This window comes from Jaculus jaculus, chromosome 14 (genome assembly GCF_020740685.1).
Source record: "Jaculus jaculus isolate mJacJac1 chromosome 14, mJacJac1.mat.Y.cur, whole genome shotgun sequence".
Lineage (NCBI taxonomy): Eukaryota > Metazoa > Chordata > Mammalia > Rodentia > Dipodidae > Jaculus > Jaculus jaculus.
In genome coordinates this window covers 48,120,562-48,140,962 of record NC_059115.1, presented here as the reverse complement: position 1 = coordinate 48,140,962, position 20,401 = coordinate 48,120,562, and the positions used below count along the sequence as shown (strand labels likewise).

Sequence of the window (20,401 nt, the reverse complement as noted above, 5' to 3'; positions counted from 1 at the left end):
TTCCTCCCCACCACACCATGGAAGGATCTCCTTCCCGGGGCATGTGGCTGGCTTTAAACAAAGAAAAAGAACCATTTCCCACCCTCCCTTGCTGAGATTGGTAGCCAATCACCTGTCTTGCTATAATATAGGACTAGAAAGCTCTTCAAAGGGAGGGCAACTTAAAAGTCAGGAAAACTTCTCGTTCCTTCTTCTTTCTGCATGGAACACAACGCAGTGATGGGGGTTATTATGAAGGGAAGGGTAACAACGTGGACAGACCAACCTGTGGGCCAATAACCAACTCCTGCAACCACTGTTGAAACTTGTTTCATGAGGAATACAAACTCATGTGTTCCTTTGTGTTACCATGATCAAAAGAGAAATTCTCACCAACACACACTCCAAAATGCACTTTTCTGTCAACACATATGTTGCAGAACTGCTTGGTCAGCCACTTGACCCTGCCACTTGAGAGGTTCAGAGACAGGTGCTCTTAGGCTCTGGCAAAAGTGTCCAAGCTGTCTTCAAAGGCCTTCACTCCTCCAAGCATGGGGGGCGGACCAGTGGCCAATGCTGGTGCCACATCCCTGTCCATTCTAGAGTCTACACTGATTTCCACACACAAAGTCTGAAGCTTGGGACTGGACTTCCAAGCTCTGTCCCATCATTTCTCTTTGACTATGAACTAATTTAGCACTCCACATGTGCCACTCAGTCTCCAGCCTCTGCCTCCCAAGTGCTGGGGTTACAGTTGCGTGCCACCACACTGGGCTGCTGCCAGAATGGCCTTTCTAAAGCCATGAGACACTCCTCACATGCCTCTCCTCCAACACTTCCGAAAGTGGGGCTCTCCTCATCCACTTTCAAGAGCTTCTTATCACCTCCAGGTGAGGTTCAGACTCCCCTCAGTGTGGAAATCCATGATTCTACATTTTCCCAGAAACACCCATTAAGGTGACCATGATGCATGTAGTAAGCACACAAGAAATAATTGGGGGATAGAAAATGTTTAAAAGGAGTGTACCCATGAAACAGTACGATCCTTAATTCTGGCACTCATACCATTACTAAACAATGGGAAAACAGTCCTATCAAAATAAAAGAGGGGCTGGAGGAATGGCTTAGTACTTAAGGCACTTGCCTGAAAAGCCTAAGCATCCAGGTTCAATTCCCCAGTACCCCATAAGCCAGTTGCAGAAGATGGTGCACGTGCCTGGAGTTCCTTTGAAGTGGCTGGAAGCCCTGGCATGCAATCGTTCTCTTTCCCTATCTGCCTCCCTCTGAAATAAATGAACAAAATATTTTTTTTTTTAAAAAAAGGAAGGAAAAAGCCAGGGAGGGGAAGGAAGGAAGGAGGGAGGAAAGCAAGAAGGGGGAGAGGGAAGGAGGGAGGGAGGGAGGGAGGGAAGGGAGGGAGGGAGGGAAGGAAGGGAGGGAGGGAGGAAAAGAAGGTTCTTACTTAGAAGGACAGATCCGGTTTTTAAGAAATAAAAAAAAAAAAAAATGTAAGCTCTAGGAAGCGAAGGAACAGAGTTCAGTGACAGGGAGCATGAGAGGTTGCTCAGAAAAGATCTAAGCCTGTTGTAGGGCTGGTCCAGAGGGCCCAGCAGGTTCAAAGCCTGCGGGGTGAAGGTGGTGTGTTTGAGGATTACCACAGAGGAAGGCCCTTTCAGAAGAGATATCCTGGGAGGTACAGGGTTCTCGTAGGAGAAAATGCTGGATTTCTTTCCCCTGATATGTCTCGGGGTCCCTGCTGAGGAGTTAGCTGTCACGCTGCAGGAGTCCCGCCCTGGAAATCAGACCACGTGAAATCGGGGTCCCAGCTGTGCCGCTTGCAGGCTGTTTAACTCCCTTGCCTTCCAAGCCCCCGGCTTCCTCAGATTTTAAGCGCGGTTTGGAAGAGAAACAACTTTGCAGTTGTCACCTGGGAGGGCCCCTGCACATCAGGGCTCACCTGGCTACCCGCGGTTTTGTGATTACCTCAGTGGATCCCTGACCGATCCTCACGACCAGCTTTCAAACATCAAGCTCATCCCAGACATCTCTCAACCACCCTCCCTCACTCCCCCACTCCCCTAGGCCGCCCTGTCACTGCCATCCCAGGCAAACACCCCCCCACCACCACCCCCTGCTCACGGCCATCGTGACCCCAGCGAGGGCGACGCCGCCGGACCCCCCCCCCCATTACCTTGGGGGCCAAATACGACTTGTCACCACCTTGCGTCCTGGGCCCTGCCTCTCCCTCCCGGCCCCGTAAGCTGTGTCTGCGGCGCCCCCAGCCCAGCCGGGCCCGGGCGGCGCGGGATGCCTCGGCGGGACTGGCGGCGGCGGCCACGCTGCGCGCTCCGGCAGAGGGGAGGGGGCTCGGCGGCGGCGGCGGCGGGCCCGGCTGGGGGCAGAGCCAAGAGGCGCGGCGGCGGCGGCGGCGGCAGCGGAGGAGGAGGAGAAGGAGGAGGAGGAAGAGGAGCATGCGGGAGGCTGCGGGCGGCGGCGCGGCCCTGTCCGCAGTGAAGCCCGCGGCGCCCAGGGCGCAGGGAGTGGCCGTCGCCTCCCGCGCGCACCATTGCTGAGATGGCGGCGGCGGTGGCTGCGCGCCGGAGGTTCGGGGAGAAGAGGAGGAGGAGGCCGGGCGCGGGCTGAGCGCTGCCAGCCTGGGAGCTCGCGTGAGACGGTGGAGGAGAAGGAGGAGGAGGAGGAGGAGGAGGAAACAGCGCGGGCCCGGGGCGGCCTACGCGAGCGGCGAGGCCGGAGAGGCCCCCGGGCAGAGCGCGGCGCGGCGCGGCGCACGGCCGGAGGAGAGCGGGGCGCGGCGATGGCGAACGCGAGCGAGCCGGCCGCGGGCGGCGGCGGCGATGCGGGCGGCGGCGGCGGTGCGGGAGGCGGCGGTGCTGGCGGCGAGACTGCCGCGCTGGGCCTCAAGCTCGCCACGCTCAGCCTGCTCCTTTGCGTGAGCCTGGCGGGCAACGTGCTGTTCGCTCTGCTCATCGTGCGGGAGCGCAGCCTGCACCGCGCCCCGTACTACCTGCTGCTCGACCTGTGCCTGGCCGACGGGCTGCGCGCGCTCGCCTGCCTCCCGGCCGTCATGCTGGCGGCGCGGCGCGCGGCGGCCACCGCGGGGACCCCGCCGGGCGCGCTCGGCTGCAAGCTGCTCGCCTTCCTGGCCGCGCTCTTTTGCTTCCACGCCGCCTTCCTGCTGCTCGGCGTGGGCGTCACCCGCTACCTGGCCATCGCGCACCACCGTTTCTACGCCGAGCGCCTGGCCGGGTGGCCGTGCGCCGCCATGCTGGTGTGCGCAGCCTGGGCACTGGCCCTGGCCGCGGCCTTCCCGCCCGTGCTGGACGGCGGAGGAGGCGGAGGCGGTGACGACGACGATGCCCCGTGCGCCCTGGAGCAGAGGCCCGACGGCGCTCCCGGCGCGCTGGGCTTCCTGCTGCTGCTGGCCGTGGTGGTGGGCGCCACGCACCTCGTCTACCTCCGCCTGCTCTTCTTCATCCACGACCGCCGCAAGATGAGGCCCGCTCGCCTCGTGCCCGCCGTCAGCCACGACTGGACCTTCCACGGGCCCGGGGCCACCGGCCAGGCGGCCGCCAACTGGACGGCGGGCTTCGGCCGCGGTCCGACGCCTCCAGCGCTCGTGGGTATCCGACCGGCGGGGCCGGGCCGCGGGGCTCGCCGGCTCCTAGTGCTCGAGGAGTTCAAGACGGAGAAGAGGCTGTGCAAGATGTTCTACGCGGTCACGCTGCTCTTCCTGCTGCTCTGGGGGCCCTACGTCGTGGCCAGCTACCTGCGCGTCTTGGTGAGGCCCGGCGCTGTCCCCCAGGCCTACCTGACGGCCTCTGTGTGGCTGACCTTCGCGCAGGCAGGCATCAACCCTGTCGTGTGCTTCCTTTTCAACCGGGAGCTGAGGGACTGCTTCAGGGCCCAGTTCCCCTGCTGCCAGAGCCCCCAGACCACGCAGGCCAGCCTCCCCTGTGACCTGAAAGGCATTGGTTTGTGAGGCTGCCTGCCATCCGAGCTGCCCCCCGACCCAGCCTCAACCCTTTGGCATGGACATTGACCGCTTCTTCCCTTTCTGTCCGGTTTCTGAGTTTTCTACGCTGCCTTCAAAAGACTCTTGAAGTGGACACACACTTGGATTGTACAGACGCCTGTTTTGGGGGCGGGAGCGGGGGCGGGAGGAGGGGGGGTTCAGTGTTTCAGTTTATCCTTCTAAGTACTTTCTTCCCGGCCGTAGGCCCTGCAGTCTTTTTGTACTGGTCCTGACTTCTTCCATGTGTGATTTTTTTTTTTTTAATTAAGGCTACACTAATTTTATTCATGCAAAGTTTCCTAAAGACCATGGCCAGTTTTCTACAGAAGCTATTTTTGACAACCTCAAGTGGCATTATATTTGAGTTGCGGTGGGGTAGAGAAGACCAGGGGCACCTGCGTGTTAGGATTTCCCGAGGGTCTTCTGTTGGAGGCTGCGAAGGTGGAGTGTGGGGGGGGCGGGAGGAGTCGCCCCAAGTCTCCGTATGAATTTGCAGGCCCAAGGGCCAGTTGTGCTGTGCGGGTTTCTTCGCAAGTGTGCGGAACTTTTTCCAGCGTTGATACTGAACTTGAAGAGCAGAAATGGGAGTTGATAGGGAGGCAGTCACTTCTGAAACAGTTACAAGATCGCTGGTTCCTTGTTTATACGACTAGAAAAAAAAAAAAAAAAACACTCCACATCAGCAGCAGCTGTTCTGTATATCAATCTTGAATGGAAACATGTCTGTAAACCTGTAACTTTTAAGAGGATAGCAAGTGGTTTTGGATAGTAACGGTGTGCAGAAACTACCGTGTTGCATGTTTGTATGTATGGTTGTGGTCCACAGATGGGAGGGTTCTGGAAAGTAGCAACTACGACACAGTTGTGTAGGTCTTTTTCTGCCAGTAAGAAGTTAAAATACTTTTTTGAAAATGACTTTTGCTCCGAGAAGCCCAGTTTTCTTCTGTCTTATGAAACTAATTTCCACTTTGAAGATTGTTCTGTCGTCCGTGGTATCAAGGAATGGAATACAACAATACCTCTCCTAGGAGACAAAACATTTCCTACAGTGTTGGTTAGGTTAGGCTGTGCTGTTCTACTGATGGTTGTTTTAAATTTATTAATAAGAACCATGATTTTAAATTATATGCCCTTGTTAGACATTGTCACTTGAAATTGAAGGATTACATTGCAAGTACTGTACAATATTTTTTGCTTAAAATGCTACATTTTTATTAATGTACCTTGCGTTTTGAGGATTTCTATCTGTATTTCTCTTTGCATTACACAAATATACCAGTATTTTCATTCTGGAGTGGCTGCCTGCTGCTGTGTGAGGCACGCTTGTCTTACTGTGTTCTAAGTATGTCACTTAGAATCTGCTCTCCTCTTGCTGCATGTGAGGCTGTGTGGTTTGAATACCAGCATTTTCAAGACACTTGGAAGCCTTTAAAACATTTTTTTTTCTTTATTTATTTGAGAGCGACAGATAGAGAAAGAGGCAGAGAGAGAGAGAGAGAGAGAGAGAGAGAGAGAGAGAGAGAGAGAGAATGGGCGTGCCAGGGCCTCCAGCCACTGCAAATGAATTCCAGATGCATGTGCCTGCTTGTGCATCTGGCTTACATGGGTCCTGGAGAATCAAGGCTTTACAGGCAAGCGCTTAACTGCTAAGCCATATCTCCAAACCCCATTTGGAGGCCTTTTAACTTTGAGATGTAAGATAAAAATGGGAAAACCTCTTTTAAGGAAAAAACGATTAAGCATATGTATCATTTTAAAGTTTTGAAAAAATTATGGAGGGGTGTAGCTCTTTGGGAGAGCATTGTTTAGTATGTGAGAGACCCCAAGAGCCACAGGTGGGAAGGAAGTACACTGATGATAAAACACACACGAACCTGAGCCAAGGGATCCTCCTGATGAAATAGTTCAGCTTTTTGATGTAAGGTCTTGTTTTAGCCCAGGCTGACTTGGAATTCACTTATGTAGTCTCAGGGTAGCCTTGAATTCACAGTAATCCTCCTACCTCTGCCTCCCAAATCCTGGGATTAAAGGTATGTGCCGCCATGCCCAGCCTAATGAAGTATTTTAGATAGGTACAGCAAATATAAAGAAATTTGAGTATAACGTGACCAGTTAGATATTTGATCCAAGTGAGATGAGCAATGTGGCACTGTGGCCATCTAATAAAAAGACACCATTATTTTGTTTGTGAGCATTAGTCAGACTGGAAGACGGTCTATTTTTCTTCCTAGGATTTAAATTCAGGTGGAACTCCACTTTCCAAGGCCCAGTCATAAATCTCAGCCAACCCAAAGAGAGAGCCACTGAGGGGAATGAATACTCATGTAACCCTCTACCCATGCATGTAATCCAAGTTCAAAGGCTTGATGTCACCAATGCCAGGTATTAGTCAGAACTCAGAAACCCACCCACCACAGAAGATTCCTGAGACCATCCTGCCTTAGGTAGCATCTGGACTGCAGCAGGCACAACCTAACCTGCTGGTGCTAGGAGGTCTAAGTTCCTGGGGTACTTTCTGAGGAATGCACTTTAGTGTTTGAACAGTCTGGTGATTCCTAATGGGATGCACAAAGGCAGGATCCTGGAGGAGGCATCACCCACTTTCCTCAGAAGGTTGGAGACGACTTACTTTCCATATGTTGTATACCAACCTGGTTATCTGAGGTTTTTGTTATGTTCAATAAGAAAGGTCCTGATTAGAAGGGAGAAGCCATGATTTCCAGTGAGAATTCAGGTAAGAGAAGTAAGAAATAGCAGCCAACTATATGAAAAAGAGAGGCAGGGAGCCCACTGCCTTGGAGAAAACAGTGAAAAGGGGAGATGCCCTCTAAATTTAATGGCTCTTGAGGGTCACTGAATCTCTGAACATGGGCTTGTGAATTCCATTCGTAAATCATCAAGGAATGCTTAGTCCTGCCTCTGTCCTCCACTCACGCTAGCAGAGCAGTACAATGTACTCTAGGGAGACTTGGACTGACACGTTTCCTGGCTCACTTGGAACGTTATCTTAGCTCACCCCTCCCCAGAGTGAGATGAGTGAGTTGTCTTGTAAGGGAAGCAACAACAACAACAAGAACAAATTAGATTGGTCTAGAAATCTTCAGCTGCATTCCTGGCATGGAATTTTGGATTCAAAATGTTCATTTGGGGGTCTTTGGATGCCTTATATCAAAGAGCTTTGCAGAATGAGTAGATCTGTTTAAGTTGAAACCTGTTGGTCACTTTTTATAAAAGCAAATATTCCTAGCAAAATGGGGAAGCATCTAACAGATCAGTAGCAATAATGATATTAATTGGGTTCCATATGCAGCCTTTACCAGGCTTGTTACTTTTTTTGTCAAATTGATTTACCTTTCTTTTCCATTTCTTTTCAGGTTCTTTGCCTTTATTTTGCCCCTTTTCTTAGGCTTTTTCTCGTGTGTGGGGGGAGGGACATATGGTATGTGTGTGGGGGGTGTATACACATGTGTGTGGGAGAGAGAGAGAGAGAGAGAGATATGGTAGGTGTGTAGGGGTTATGCACATGTGTGTGCCTGTGCAGCACTTCATGTGCTTACCTGTGACGGGATGTACTCGGCTGTGGTGTCCAGAGGGAATATTAGGTGTTCCCCTCCATCACCCTTGTCTGTTCTTACTTGAGCCAGAATCTCTTACTGATCCTAGAGCTTGCCATGCTTTTGTGAATCCCTGGTCTCTGCTCTCCTACAGACTACGGTTACAGATGTGAGGCCATGCCCAGCTGTTTATATCTATCCTGGGGATTGAACCCAAATCATTTCTTGGACTTCCTCAGGCCCTCATGCCTATACAGGAAGTGCTCTTAATAGCTGAGCCATATAGCCAACCGTCTGGGTCTTTTTAAAGAAATGAAAGTTGTTTTTGCCCAGTCTTTGGTCTGTCTGTCAGTTCTCCAACCTCTCCAATTCTCTACCTTGCGAGAGGTCCCAGGGTCCCAGGCTCTAGTCTAGGGTTAGGGTTTAATTTTGCAGGTGAACTACTTGGTGGAAACCTCTTAGCTGCCTATATAATCCACTCATGGCTTCATTCCTCCTGGTCACCTCTTCCTTTGTATCCTCTTGGTATTTCCTTCTCACCCCCCCGCCCCCCGCCTGGGAACTCCTTCCTGCTATGTTTCCATGAGAATAATGGGCAAAACAGCCAACCTCTGGGATGGCATGGCATAATAAGCCTCAGTATCCAACTGTACCCTGGGGTATGCCTGGCCACCAGCCCAGGATGTTGGGAAGCCCTTGTTGGCCAGCCATGACTCCCCCGTGCTCCCTGTGCGCTGTTCCCTCCAGGAAGGCTGCTATGTTGTGCTTCAGTGTCTGGAGCCCCTGATGTCTCCTGCTCCTTCCTCAGTCTCTCCTCTGCCCCTCTCTTCCTGCCCTGTACTTGGGCCATGCCAGGTTCCTGGCAGTGTCACACCCATGTGCCTTTGTATGTGATGCTCTCATATCCAAAGCCCTGGCTGCCCCCACCCCTGTGAACTGTTATTAAACTTGAGACCTAAAGAATACGTGCACATCAGGGGCGGTCCACCTGTCCTCCACATGGAGGTGGATACATTACTTCAGTTCTCACCCTGAAAGAGGGATATCCTTTGCAGCTATGAGGTCTGAGTGCCCCTGAGGGGTCAAATAGCAGCAGTCATCGCCTTAACAGCAATTTAAGCCGTCTTTGCACCGAGGTGGCTGGGCTATAAAAGGTAGCTGACTCAAAATAATTTTACTCCTGTGGACTGCCAAGAGCACTGATCTGTACAGCCTGTTCTGAGAGAGGCTGAGGAGACAGTGGAAGACCATCTTCACCCCTCACATCACGTATCTATCACATACCTTGGCTGCTTCTCGGTGGCTTCACAAGTAAACTAGTAAAAACAAGTTTGAGCTGAGCCCAAGAGTTTTGCTCTGCTGCTTCTCCACCTCAGACAAGATTTTTTTTTGGGGGGGGGGGGTTCCAACTCAACTCGTAATTAGCCCTCTCCCCCTCCTTGTTTATTCCCTTTGTGAAGTTCTTGGATGGTGGTGCGATGCTTATAGCCACAGCAGACCAACTGTCTTGAATCCATGGGGAGGAACTGCACATGCAATCCAGACAGCAGAACAGAAAGAAAGGCCAAGAACCACGGAGTCTGCCTTAATCGCTCACCAGAGGAGCAGCCGCAGACCTCTGCACTCAGCTGTGAGACAAACACTCCCATTACATCTGCCATTAATATTTAGGAAGACAACAGGGCTAGAATGACAGCTCACTTGCCTTGCAAGCATGAATTTTATCTCTAGTACCCACCTAAAATACAGGGCAGGGTGGCATGCGCCTGTAATCCCAACACTGGAAAGGCTGACCCAGACAGATCCTTGCAGTTTGCTAGCCAGCTAGTTTCATCTAATTGGTGAGCTCCATCCAGGCCAGTGAGGGATGCCCCTCAAGGTTGTGCTCCAGCCTGTACACATATACACACACGCACGGTCTCTCTCATGCACATGCACCCACATAGACACATGTGCTCATATGCATAAAACAGGCACACACAGGTACACAAATATTTAGGAAGACTAAGTAACTACAAAAATACTTAAAACTGGTTTATACCTTTCACCCCTTGGATAAGTATGCTTGGTATCATGGAACTGTGTTCACAAGTTGTTTAAAAAAAACCAACTAGACAACAAACTCGTCTTTTCTAGTTTCCCAATTATTCTGCATGCTGTTAATTATTCTAGCTCCAGAAAACAATGGAATAAATTCTTCATTATTTATTACTACCCCAGTTCTGTTTAGTTGTATTGGGTAATAGTTTTTTGACCAGTGTATGCTTAATTTTTAAAATATTATGGCTTGAATGGGAAGTATTTCCCACAGGCTCATGTGTCTAAGCATTTGGTACCCAGCTGGTGGTGCTGTTTTGGAAAGTTTTGGAAGATTTGGGATATAGGGCCTGGGGAGCAGGCCATGAGTATTATAGCCTATCCCATTTCCTGTCCTGCCCCTGCTTCCTGGTCAGCACCCTGCGAGAAGCGACTGGGGCAGTCTCCTGCCATCACCCACGCACCCACTCTAGCCACTGTGCCTTCCCCTTCATGATGGGTCCATCTCCTGAGAAATGAGCCAAAATAAATCCTTCTTCCCTCAAGTGGCTTCTGTCAGGTATTCAGTCATAGCGTGGAGAAATGTAATGAATACCATCATGGACCTAGTTAAGATAGATCCATAAGATAGATCTATAAGGAGAGAATCCAACCAATGAGCAGACACTGAAAGCCAGCACCAAGCAATCTCTGTGCTGGGTGGTATAGGGCACAGAGGTGAGGTGTAGTTCTCTTGGCTAATGGCCAGATGATTAGGGAAACGTGGCAAGACAGGATCAGACAGACACCAGGAAGGATCCAGAAAGAGAGCTGGGGACAACACAGAGAGCCGTGTCTGAGGAGACCCTGGGCAGGCTATCTCTCATTAGCCAATTGAGGAGAGAAGGGAAAACCTGAACACTGGAAGTGATGTTGCCATGGCTCAATCTTCCCCTCCTCCTGTGCTCATCCAGGTCCTGCTGACTCCTTCCACGCTATCTACACCCTGCAATCCATCGTAAAAGTTCTCTTCTCTGAGTGAAGTACAAACCACAGAATTCTCTCTTCAAAATTCCTGTCCCAATTCTATCCAAATGTGCTGGGGCCAGTAAGGAATTTTTTGTTTGTTTGTTTTGTTTTTAGAGGTAGGGTCTCACTCTAGCCCAGCAGGAATTGGGTAGTTTTGAGAAAAGTTTGTCATACATCATCTTGCCATGAGGAGTGCCAGCCAAGACACTGTTGGTGACCAGTCAGAATTGAACTGAAGCCACAGAAGTAATCCTCAAAGGACCACAGTGCCCCTTCCAACGCATGAGGGGAGAGCAGGTGTACCTTACAGAGAAGGGTTTTTTTTTTTTTTCCTCCTTTTCTCTTTATTTTATTTGAGAGGGAGAGGAGAGAAAATTGGTGTGCCAGGGCCTCAGCCACTTTATTTAAACTCCAGATGCTTTCACCACCTGGTGGGCATGTGCAACCTTGTGCTTGCCTCACCTTTGTGCATCTGGCTAATGTGGGACCTGGAGAGAGATTGAACATGTGTCCATAGGCTTTTCAGGCAAGCGCCTTAACCACTAAGACATCTCTCCGCCCAGAGAAGGTACTTTTCTGCTTTTGTTTTAAACAAGAAGGAGGTATGGGGAAAAGGATTAGAAAGCACCTAACTAACCCTGGATGATTAGCAGCTTGAAATTTATATATGAAAACTGAAAATCTTAAAACCACATCAAATTCAACTACTGAGAACGGAGGCCCAAAACACTTACATTGCACTATCAAGGCATAAACGCAATAATCTTACTTCTCAGTAAGATGAAGGAGACAGGTAAATTAGAGTTATTCCTGCTTGGCTGCTAGGAGCAATGATTTAGTCATTTACAAATTGAGTTTTAAATGGCCACCCGACAACAGGTGAAGGACATGCAAACTGTGGGAAAGCTGTATATTTGCATGTTTCCCTGGCACATCTGTATTGCCTGGAGGGTGCCCCTCTGTACAGCTCTGTAGGAGGGAAACCTTAGCTTTCTGCAAGGACACGGCATCTGGGAAGCGAGCACTGTGGCCACTTGCTTTGAAATCTGAAGGGACAGTAGGTGATTTCACTGTCGTGTTGACAGAGCCATGCTGTCATTTCAAACAGCTTTGGCAACTATTACCTTTCAACGCTAACCTACTACTGTGTTTCTTTTTTCTCCCACATGTGGGTGGTGTATGCAGATGTCTGAAGACCATGTTAGGCTGTCTTCCTCCGTCATTCAACTGTGTGTTCCCTTGGGATGGAGTCTCTCTCTGTTTGCAGAGATGTGGTTTGCAAACCCCAGAAATTCTCTGGCCCCTGCTTCCCACAGATCTGGGGTCACAGATGTCTGTGGTCTTGCCCAGCTCCCCCCGCCCAACCCAGGTGCCAGGCAGTTGAACTCAGGATGAATAGGCCATAGCAGGCTTTTATACTTCTGTGGCAATCACTCTTGCCCATTGAGTCATCTTTCCAGCTCCCCCTTTTTTTTCTCAGAATTCTAAAGAAATCATTGAAATCAAGGAAATGAGTTTTATGTCCCTCATTTAACATATGTGCTTTTCTTTTTCATTCCCCCCCCCCCCTAGAGTTCCTTAATATTGACCTATCTGTGTGGCCATGCGCTGGGCAGAAAGGACCCATTCTGGGTTTAATTTAGAAAAGTGATATGCAGAGTATAACTGCCATGCATAATTCTTTAAGGCCACAGTCCCAACCGTTCCATTTGCATCTCTATCTTGAGGAATTGTGGGATACTCAGAGTTATTTCTAGAACTCCATTTGCATAATTGTTCTAATCCTTTATGAGTATGGTGACATGTGGTCTGACAAAGGAATTTTTTTTTAAAAAAGAGTTCAGTTACTTTATAAGGTTTGTAAAGATATTAGAATTAAATACCTTTAGGTGTATATTTAATAACCTGTCTCTACTGAAAGGAACACAATTATACAAAACCATTAGTCTCTGTCAAAGGCATTGCACTTTGGCTACTGTTGTTCACTGCAAGTTTGTTATTTAATTGTACTTCTTGCTCTTTGTTTTCCTCTAGCACTTCTTGACGATTAAAATTCATTTAAGCATCATGAAAAAAATCTGCAGCTGTTTGGGGACTCAGTGATTTTCCCAAGATTCCTTAATCCATGGGTTGGCGACAAGTGCCTGGGTGTGGACCCTGGCTGCCAGACACAACATTTACTCATGCCCACCCTCCTGTCTGCATTGTCCATGTGCTCGTGACCAAAATGCGTAGGAATGGCCCTCCCTCCATTTGGTTAAGCAGCTCTTTATGACGGTCTTATGTCAGGACTGTTATAAGATAAAAATACATTAAGTTTAACCCTCTATTTTATTTTTTGAGAGAGAGAGAGAGAAAGAGAGAGAGAGAGAGAGAGAGAGATGGAGAAAGAGGCAGAAAGAAAGAGAGAATGGGCGTGCCAGGGCCTTTCAGCCACTGTGAATGAACTCCAGACGCATGTGCCCCTTGTGCGCATGTGGAACATTGCACGCCTGCATCACTTTTGCATCTGGCTATGTGGGACGTGGAGATTCAAACAGGCATTCTCAGGCATCACAGGCAAGCGCCTTAACTGCTAAGCTGTCTCTCTAGCCTAAGTTTAACCCTCTAGTTTGAACATTCTCCTTCCATGTGGCTAGCAGCTTCTTACGGTAGTTCAATAACAGGACTGTAAGGAGGAGGAAAACTCCTTTGTGACCCAAGCCATATTCCCTCCCTCCACTTTGGCCCCACACCTGAGTTAGCCAGTCCCAGCAGGGACCTTCATACCCTTTTGTTTCTACATGGCCTTCTGTGCCATTTTGTGGTGGCATGGCTGGCACCAAGACATCTCCATCACTAGGGAACAAATCTGGGCACACCCCATGGGCTTGTCTCTCTTGTCACCAGTCCCAACATACAACCCAATTCTGGGAATGAGGTTGAGTCCATGCTCTACAGGGAATCCACTAAAAATTACAAATGAGTTCTATTTATTTATTTTTAATATTTCTGAGGGAGCTGGAGAGATGGTTTAATGGTTAAGGCACTTACCTACGAAGCCTAAGGACTGAGGTATTCCCCAGTACCTACATAAGCCAGATGCACAAGGCAGCACAGACATCTGCAGTTAGTTTGCAGTGGCTGAAGGCCCTGATGTGCCCATTCTCTCTTTCTCTCTCTCTCTCTCTCACTCACACACACTCCAACAAATAAATACATAAATAAAATATTTTTCAAAAAATTTTTGAGGGCTGGAGAGATGGTTTAGTGGTTAAGGTAGTTAAGTTACCTGCTTGTGAAACCTGAGGACTGAGGTTTGATTCCCCATAACCCATATACAACAGATGCACAAGATAGTGTATGTGTCCGGAGATCATTTGTAGTGGCTAGAGGCCACTGGAGTGCCCATTCTTTCTCTCCCTCTCTCTCTTTCTCTCTTTCTTCCTCTCTCAAATAACTGAATGAATAAATAAATAACTATTTTTTGAGATCGCATGTAGCCCAGGATGGCTTAACTGATGTGAGACTCTGTCTCAGAAAGTAATGGAGAAAGCTAAAGAGATGGCTCCATGGTGAAGAGCTCTTGCTACACAAGCATGAGGGCTCCGGTGTTTGATTCCCCAACACCCATGTATGTGATTCTCCAACACGCATGTAAAAGGCGGGGCTTGGCCGTGCATGTCAGTCACCCAGTCCTGCTGCGGTATATGATGGGCAATCACTGAGGCTTTCTGACTGAATAAAATGAAACAGAACAAAAAGTGAAAACAGCATGTCTGGGTTTAGTGAGAATCTGTCTAAGGAAACAGGCAGACAAGTGGAAAGAGGGCAACCTGAAGTTCTCCTGTGGCCACCGCACATGTGCACCTAGGAGTGCACATCTGTGCACACACACACACATACACTACACACACCACATCAAACACCACACCAGACACAGTCTACACATACACATGCCAAAATACAAAAAAACAAGTGATGTGGAGAGCTGACAAGTGAGATTCGTGATGATCTCTGGCCTCCTCACTCACATGGGCATGCACACCCGCACCCACGTAAATACATCCACATACATACTATACGCAAGACAAAAATAAAAACAAGGGCTGGAGAGATGCAGTTACGGCATTTGCCTGCAAAGCCCAAGGACCTAGGTTCAATTTCCCAGGACCCACGTAAGCCAGATGCACAAGGCAGCGCATGCATCTGAAGTTGCATTTGCAGTGGTTGGAGGCCCTGGTGCACCCATTCTCTTCCTCTATCTGCCTCTTTCTCTCTCGTTCTCTCAAATAAATAAATAATTTTTTTTTAAAGAATTTAAAAAACATAAGGAAATGTGTAGGATCACGGGATTATCAGCAAGGGGACCTCACTGCTATTGTTGATAACACAAGAATGCCACTGTCTTTCCCACATGGAAGGGGTCTGCTCTTTGGGTGTGGTCTGTGGTCATCCATGTGTTGGGAGGTTGGCTGGCAAGGAGGGAAGATGTACTGGATCCTTTAAGTGCCAGGGTCTATTGGAAAGTAATTGGGACATGTGCAGGGAACAAAAGTTGTCACAAGACTCTGGTTAGTTATATGGAGACAGATGTTATGGGAGAGTGAATGTGACTCTTTTCTCTTTCTGGCTCCTCCCACTCTCTCCAGCTTCCTCCTGTCTCACTATGTGATCTCTTCCCTCAGGCCATCATGCAAAACAGCCTCTGAAACATGAGATAAACAAGCCTGTTTTGTTTATAAAGCACCTAGTCCTAGCTATCTTATTCCTGCCATGGAGAATGGAATAACACAGATGGCAGCAAGAGGATCCAGTCAAGAAGGGACCTTGTTGATTTGTTTCAGCATAATAAGAAGGGGGTGAGGAATGACACACTAAAGATGGAACAAGGTGGCGGGTTTTGAGAAGACAGTGAATGACAGATATATGGTTTTCCCTTATACCAGTCCTAAAACTTTTATGTTTAAAACCTTTCCATGATAAAAGTTTTGTTGACTGATTTGTGTGTGTTCTTAAGAACAAGCCAAAAACACTCATGCCAACCTTAATTCTGTCAACAGAGCAATGCAGTTTGGAAAACTTCTCAACAGTTATTCAAACCTAACTTAATAAAATGCAATTTTCTCCAATTTGGCTTGCAGAGCTTTTGAGTTTCTGCAGCAACAACAACAACAAAAATCTTCCCCCCACACACAAATTACTCATGTTTTAATCAAGATAATGAAAAAAATGTGAATTGAAACACTGGAACGTGGATGTTTGCTTAGAAGTGCAGTTGTAAGCAGTTGAAATCATTCCTCTGCAGCTGAGGTGATTCTGTCCATGTCCTTTGCTGTGCAGCTGCCCAAGCATGAGGCCAGGAGTTTGGATCCCCAGCGCCCTTGTGGAAATGATGCACATAGCAGCCCGTGCCTGTGATCCCAGTGCTGGGAATCCACAGGGCTCACTGGTTAGCTCATCTAGCTGAACCAGTGATTTCTGGGTTCCGTGAGAAAATAAGACGGAGAAGCAATAGAGGAAAACAACTGCTATTAACCTCTGGCGTCCACACGCACATGCACACACCACTCCACATGTACACTCCTATGCATGTGAACAGGTGTGTGCTCATCACCCACACGTACGACATGCACAGAGCAGTGAAGCAGGCACAACACAGCTCTCGCCTAAACCAGTGCTTCTCAAAGGGAGACAGCTCATTCTCAGCTGCGGCCTGTGGAGGACGTGCGGCAATGTCTAGAGATAACACTGGTTGACAGAACCATGGCCTGCCACTGGGATCTAGTCACTAATCAACCTTCCGCAGTGCCCAGGAGGGTTTCCCACCACACAGAACAGCATGGTCCACAAAAGTCATAGGGTTGAGGTGAAGAACGCCTGGACCAAGGCGACAGTGCACCTGGAAGCATTCAGCGGCCATGGCCCCAGTGATCAGGCCACCATTCTGTGTGACCAGCACAACTGCCTGCAGGAGTGTCCCAGGCTCCTGAAGAAGTCTCCAGGCAGGCGCTAGGGATGCAAACTCAATATGCATGGAACCTGTCCTGGGCATTCTGTCACCAGGAATCATGGCACCCACACGGTGACTTTTCATGGTCTTGCTGTCACTCTTTGGTGACTAGTACACATTTTTGTTTGTTTGTTTCTTCGAGGTAGGGTCTCACTCTAGCTCAGGCTGACCTGGAATTCACTGTGTAGCCTCGAAATCATGGTGATCCTCCTATCTCTGCCTCCTGAGTGCTGGGATTAAAAGCATGTGCCACCACGCCTGGCTAACTAGTACACATATTGATGAGTTGCTCACTAGCCTGACTTATTGCGTCACAGAGGGTGGGGACAGTGCACTCCAGAGCATCCTTGGGACTTACAAACCCAGGGATCAAATGAAGTCGTAGGTTGTGGGGGGGGTGGGCAACTGCAGGGGATTTCTGACAGAGTCACCTGAGGCCCCCTAAGAAACATGGGAGGTCCTGCGCTCCAGAGAGGTATGAGCGGCAGGGGAGCCATGGATCAACTACTTGCTAACCTCACCTTATTCTCGGGACTGACTCTTCCAATGAGTAACCTGTAACCCAAATTGCCACTGAATTTCTGTGAGTCCCTATCTGGAATCAGAGAGAACGTGAAGTCACTTATGCTGAAGACCACAGGAGCTTTCAAGTGCAGAACATCAGCCAATTCAACAACAAAGGTATCTCATCAAATACTACTGCAGTTAGCAGTGGCCTGTCCCCAAGAGCGTAAGGCATCATTCATCCTCAGTGGCTCTTAAGTGTAAGTGTGCCTTCGGCTTCACTGGTGAGCGTTAAGAAACATCCAAACACCCTACCGGGCATGGTGGCACACACCTTTCATCCTAGCCCTTGGGAGGCAGAGGTAGGAGTATCGCTATGAGTTCGAGGCCACCCTGAGACTCCATAGTGAATTCCAGGTCAGCCTGGGCTAGAGTGAGACCTTGCCTTGAAAAACAAAAAAAGAAACAAAAAGAAACAAAATCAACAAGCAAAAAAGAAATAACCAAACACGGAGACGTCACCCCAGACAAACAGATCTAGAAGGTCTAAGGGCGAGATGGTGCATGATGCAAACACTGGGAACTGTACTTCACGGATAACATGACAGCCTGCCATGGAGGCTAAACCAGGAACATCATGCGTTGCAACTCAGCCTGGGGCAGAGCGAGGCCCTCTCTCAAACACAAACAAGAGCAACATATTGATGGCACCTTCAGCTTTGGGAAAAGTGTGCTCTGAAGCTATCTCGAGCTATTGGGGTGAAGGGCATGAGTAGGTAATAAAATTCACTTAAAGGTCTCATTGTTAAAGACTGTCATCCTTGGGGTATATTAAAAAATGTTGGCATGATAACCATGGCTAGTAGTGTGTACTCAAAACCACCAAGAGTGGATGCAAAGAGAAGGTTGTGAGCTGGTGCCCGTGCTCGCTCAGGTTAGTTCTTCCACAGTGTTGAGTCAGACGTCCCACATAAACTCATGTGTTTTCAGAGCCAGGTCCCCAGCTGGTGGCAATTCGGGAGGAGAGAAGGGATCCTTGTTAGAGGAGGCAAGTTACTGGGGTTGGGCTTTGGGGTGCAATATACTACTTCCTCTTGTCAGAGTCCAGTTCATTTTCTTGTTGTTTTCTGCCCGCTATCATGGCAAGAAGTGCTGTCCAGCCTCTGCTCCTGACATTCTTTCCTCTGCCATCGTGAAGCTGCCCTTGAGACTGTAAGCTGAAATAAAGCCTTTCCTCCCATCGGCTGCTTTTGGAGAGATGTTTTGTCCCAGCTACAATAAGGTAACTACAACATACAAAGCATAACATATTTCAAAATATCATGCTGCATACCATTTATCAATTAAATTCTTTAATACTGGAAGAAATACAGTTGCCCTTAACGCAAAAGGCAGGACAAAGAATGAGTTAAGGGAGATATCGCAGAATGAACACAATATTAAATTCCAAGGGTTTATCTGAAATACTTGGCAATGTTGAAGACTGGAATGTCACAAAAGGTTGCCAGTTAGTTTTATAGGGCTCTACCCTCCCTGAATACTAAAAAGGCCCTGATCTAAAAATTTTAAAATAATCTCCAACTTCTATCTCTTGAGAAATGAAGCTAGAGAAGAATGGAATGAGATTTCTGATATTAGAGCCAGTGACAAGGAAAGGAAAATTAGAAATGTTCTACTGCTGGGCTGACTGATCTAACATGGCCACAATAAGATGCCAGCCAGGAAATAGTCATTAGTTAGACAGGAGGGGTTGTTAGGAAGTAGCTTGGGCACAAACTTTTGCTTTAGTAAACAACAACAACAACAACAAAATGTTGCTTTAAAATTTTATTTATTTATTTATTTGAGAGTGACAGACAGAAAGAGGCAGAGAGAGAGAGAGAGAGAATGAGACCCACATGCCAGGGCCTCTAGCCACTGCATACGAACTCCAGACACCCCCTTGTATATCTGGCTAATGTGGGTCCTGGGGAAGACAGCCTTGAACCAGGGTCCTTAGGCTTCACAGGCAAGCCATCTCTCCAACCCGAAATGTTGCATTTAATAAAAGGTTAAACACAGCCTGAAATGATCCTATCCATGGGTCAATGGTGGTCACAAAGCCAAAAGGCATCCTTGAGTTTGGGCATTAGATTCTGGCACAAGATCTGTTTTTACCTTAGAATCAGTGGACGTCATCAAAATTAACTTTTGACCTAGCTTATCTCATGGAAATCCCCATTTTGCTTATCTTTACAATCTCACAGACCTAGGAAATCCCAGCAACTACCTACCGTCCTGGGAGGCGGAGCAGCCTTGCAGTTGTCAAGGTGCACAGACTTGACTTGCTTTGGTAAAGCCATCCTAAAGAGCCTCCGGGAAACATGGTCACGTTGCTTTGAAACAGTGACTGCAAAGGTGTTGATTTGGATAACAGCTAAAATAATAATGTCCAAATAGAATAGAATGACACTCTAAATAATAATAATAATAATAATAATGATAACAATAATAATTAAAACAAATAGAAACATACTGAACACTGAGGCTCTTTGGTGACTTACCAGCCTAGCTCTCAGCCTTTCATGCAAGCTAGAAACCCTACTCTCTTGCCTGGACACATCTAGTCTGTCCCTATAAGGACCAATCTTTAAATTAGATTGGTATATATAAAAGTAAAATGGTATAAAAACAGGCTAGATATTTCCTTAACTTTAGTGCAAATGGATGACTGAGCAAAAGAAGTTTTCACCACGTGCAAAGAAGGATGTCTTGAACATTGTATGAAAATAAATTTAGGGCTTAGTGGTTAAGGTGCTTGCCTGCAAAGCCAAAGGACCCAGGTTCAATTCCCCAGGACCCACATAAGCCAGATGCGCAAGGTGTCACATGCATCTGGAGTTCCTTTGTAGCAGCTGGAGGCCCTGGCATGCCTATTCTCTTCTCTCTCTCTCTCTCTTTCTCCCTCTCTCAAATAAATAAACAAAAACTTTAAAAAGAATAAATTTAGCCAAATTATTAGTGTTTGTTTCTTTACCCATAACCCTTCCTATAGGTTTTTTTTTTTCTCAACAAACTTGCTAAGGAATGTTTCTTGAACATAAACCACGTACAAAGTATATGTCATTGACCAAGTAAGGGGATTAGCATAATTCAGTCCTCATACATTTATCAACATGTGAGCCCCAGGGGGTAAGTTCACACACAGCATGGAACTGTAAGCTCTAGCCAAGTGATGAACTACAGAAGGGACAATTGATTCTTTTTTAAACCATTCTTGGGTGGGCATTGGACAGGTTTGGAAGTTTAGTCAGT

The 20,401-nt window shown here is 48.1% G+C and overlaps 1 protein-coding gene across 1 annotated transcript; it reads left to right on the top strand.

The window, feature by feature from the left end:
- Nucleotides 1-219: 219 nt before the first annotated feature.
- Gpr27 (G protein-coupled receptor 27) lies at nt 220-5,306 on the top strand. Its single transcript, XM_045133383.1, has 3 exons — nt 220-243; nt 2,136-2,410; nt 2,491-5,306. The coding sequence occupies exons 1-3, from the start codon at nt 220-222 to the stop codon at nt 3,977-3,979; spliced, it is 1,788 nt and encodes a 595-aa protein (XP_044989318.1). The 3' UTR covers nt 3,980-5,306.
- The last annotated feature ends 15,095 nt before the right edge of the window (nt 5,307-20,401 follow it).